Raw genomic sequence first — 2,734 nt, 5'->3', positions numbered from 1 at the left:
CAAAAAAAAGAAACTGTCCAGATGACCTGACTGAAAAATGTTGGATTGTATGCCTGGATTATTGATCATGGACTTTGTTGTTTTTGGTAATGGTTTCAAATCCAACAGAGTGAACATGAGAAAAGGAACAGCAAACATCTGTGTTGCACTTTCAGACAATATAGGAAATTGGACAGTTCATATCCTTTAAAGGTACATTCCTCAACATGGTAAATTAATATTTTTCTAGTGTAGGTAGCACTTTGAAAGAGTTTATTTCTGACTGGATTGACGAGCCAACAATAAATCCAAGATGGACCAAGACCCCAATGGATTGCTATTGTCTTAAACTTAAAGCAATTCAAATGTCAAGAATTGCATCACCAAAGGCTGTTTAATACGTCTCTATGTTGATGTCCAGTTCACATTACACTGTTAATTTTAACTTTTGTTATGGTTATTTGGAAGCACAAACAATTGCATTAGCTCACTGAAGCACTTCAGGTGCAGTCTGGTGTTTCGCTTGCGAGAATATTTGTGGGGATGGACATTTGAAACAAAATCACTCTTGAAATTTGGTAATAGATGTGTCCAGAAAATTACAGACTGGAAAAGCACTGGAATTTGTTGTCACTACCAGGAGCCAGAGTAGTGACTTCAATATGGTCACATTTATACTTCAAATTTGCCAATTTTAACTAGACTTAAAATTTAGAAAATCACTGTCCATCCCTTTTCATATCTACTAGAATAACAGGGCAATATGAAATTGATGACCTTGTAGAAGTTCTTTAATTAGCATTCACATGATGAAATATCTGTGGTTTAAATTACTTTGAAACGGCAGCAATCCATTTAGTTTTTGGGACGGTTCAAGACTAGTCATTAGCTCATCAGTTCAGTCAGAGATAACTCTTGTTTCCATTGAGTGAAGTTATTCACCGAGCCATCTGCAACAGGTAGGATAATGATCGCTCGCAACTTTTCTACAGAACCCTGCTTAAAATTATCTAATCCATGTAATCACTTAAAGCTTTCAAAGTTCGCTCATATTAGAAATTGGTTGGCAGTTTGAAAAAGTAATAAACCTCTCCTATAAAATAATTATTGAAAATATTAAATAACTTCTTGCTCACTTTGTAGACTCGTTGTTCTAACTTTAGTGTGAGAATGAATAAAGCCAAGTAAATATTTAGGGTATTTGATGTTTACAACACAACATGATAAAGGTTGAAAATAAAGTGCACAGATTTGCTTTTTTCATTTCTGTCATGCGTGTGTGTACAGGGAAGTGCAGAAACGAACTGAAACAAAAAGAAAAATCGTCAAGAAACACTTTAAGAAGAGATGGCTCAGACTGACCAACAGGGAGCTCTCCTACCACAAATGTAAAGGTGAGTCCATCAAAGCCGAGTCCATCCTGCTGCGACGGGAACGATGAGTCCTTCTCTCAAATAAATTGCGCACCTAACATTTTCAGGGGTTTTATTACTTTATTTATTTATTTAAATGATTTTCCACATTTGTATTTGCCTTTTCACAATAATTTGTAAATCATGAAAGGCTTCTTCTGTAACTTTTTGTTTTAACATTTGTAGTTGATTATTGCAATCAGCATAAAAATGACAGAAATGCTTTCTGCTCGACAGGGAAAGAGGCCCTCTGCACCATCGACATAAAAAATATCAGGGCGGTGGAGAAACTGGATGAAAGTGCCTTTAACCGCAAAAATGTGAGCCATTTTCCCTGCGATGTCTCTGCCATCACCAAATCTGTTTCCCCTTTTTGAAAGAGAAGTAGCGTCGGGATCAGTTCCTTGAGCTAAAACAAATACAGAACAGGATACCGTTGTTAGTCTCTTGAGCATTTAGTGACGTTTTAAATGATTTTCAAAATATTTCAACAGTAGGGTTTTCAAGGCTTTTAAACAAGGTGAGTTTAAAAAAAGGAAATGTTGAAATTGTTAATAAAACCAGATAAATTGCATTTCCTGTGAAAATACAGTGTGAATGCTAATGGCAGAAGAACTCTCTGAAAAACAGCAGACATTAGCTAAAAAAACATTCTGAAATGTAGCTGAAATAGAAAAACAAGCCTAATAATAAGCTGAAATTAACAGCAATAATTTAATTAGGCTGAAAGTAGCAGAAGTTACTCAGAAAAACTTGAATTTTATCTGAAAACAGCTGAAATTAGTTAAAAATACTAACAAGCTAGCTGAACAAGATTAATTTAGCAGAAGAAAGCAGAAAGAATATGTTTGCCCAGTTAGGCTGAAAGAAGCAGAAATGACCACAAAAAAGTGGAAATTATCTGAAAAAAGCTGAAATAGGTAAAAAAAAAAAAAAAAAAACAGCTGAAAAGTAGATAAAAAAGCAGAAAGGACCTTCAATTAGCAGAAGGAAGTTGAGAGAGCACATTTTTGCTGAATTAGGCTGGAAAAAGTTGAAACAAGTGCAAAAAATTTGGAACTACAATAGCTGAAAAAGCTCAAATAAGCATAAAACAGCTAAATAGTAGCTGAAATAGTAGAATAAGCTGAAACTTGCAGAAATGGGCTGAAAGAAGCATAACAAGCTGAAATTAGCAGAAAGAATATCCTGATACATGCTCAATAATCCAGGTAGAAAAATCCAAAAAAGTTCAATCTGGTCCTGTGGACATTCAAAAAACAAGAAAACAAAACAAAAGCAAAAAAAACAAATGTAGAAACGTTTCGTCTCTCATCCGAGAGACTTCCTCAGTCTGAGGCGCT

General features: G+C 34.9%; 1 protein-coding gene across 1 annotated transcript in view; it reads left to right on the top strand.

Annotated features, from left to right (window-relative positions):
- Positions 1–2,734, top strand: part of rasa2 (RAS p21 protein activator 2) — a 67,947-nt gene that overhangs the window by 53,589 nt on the left and 11,624 nt on the right. Inside the window, exons 18-19 of the mRNA XM_037678492.1 lie at positions 1,267–1,373; positions 1,629–1,711. Of these exons, the coding sequence (XP_037534420.1) occupies positions 1,267–1,373; positions 1,629–1,711 (190 nt within the window). The remainder of the gene's footprint in view (positions 1–1,266; positions 1,374–1,628; positions 1,712–2,734) is intronic.

This window comes from Nematolebias whitei, chromosome 6, assembly GCF_014905685.2.
Source record: "Nematolebias whitei isolate Nwh7 chromosome 6, NemWhi1, whole genome shotgun sequence".
Taxonomy (NCBI): Eukaryota; Metazoa; Chordata; class Actinopteri; order Cyprinodontiformes; family Rivulidae; genus Nematolebias; species Nematolebias whitei.
Note: the sequence above shows the minus strand (reverse complement) of the source record. Positions and strands in the feature narration are given on the sequence as shown.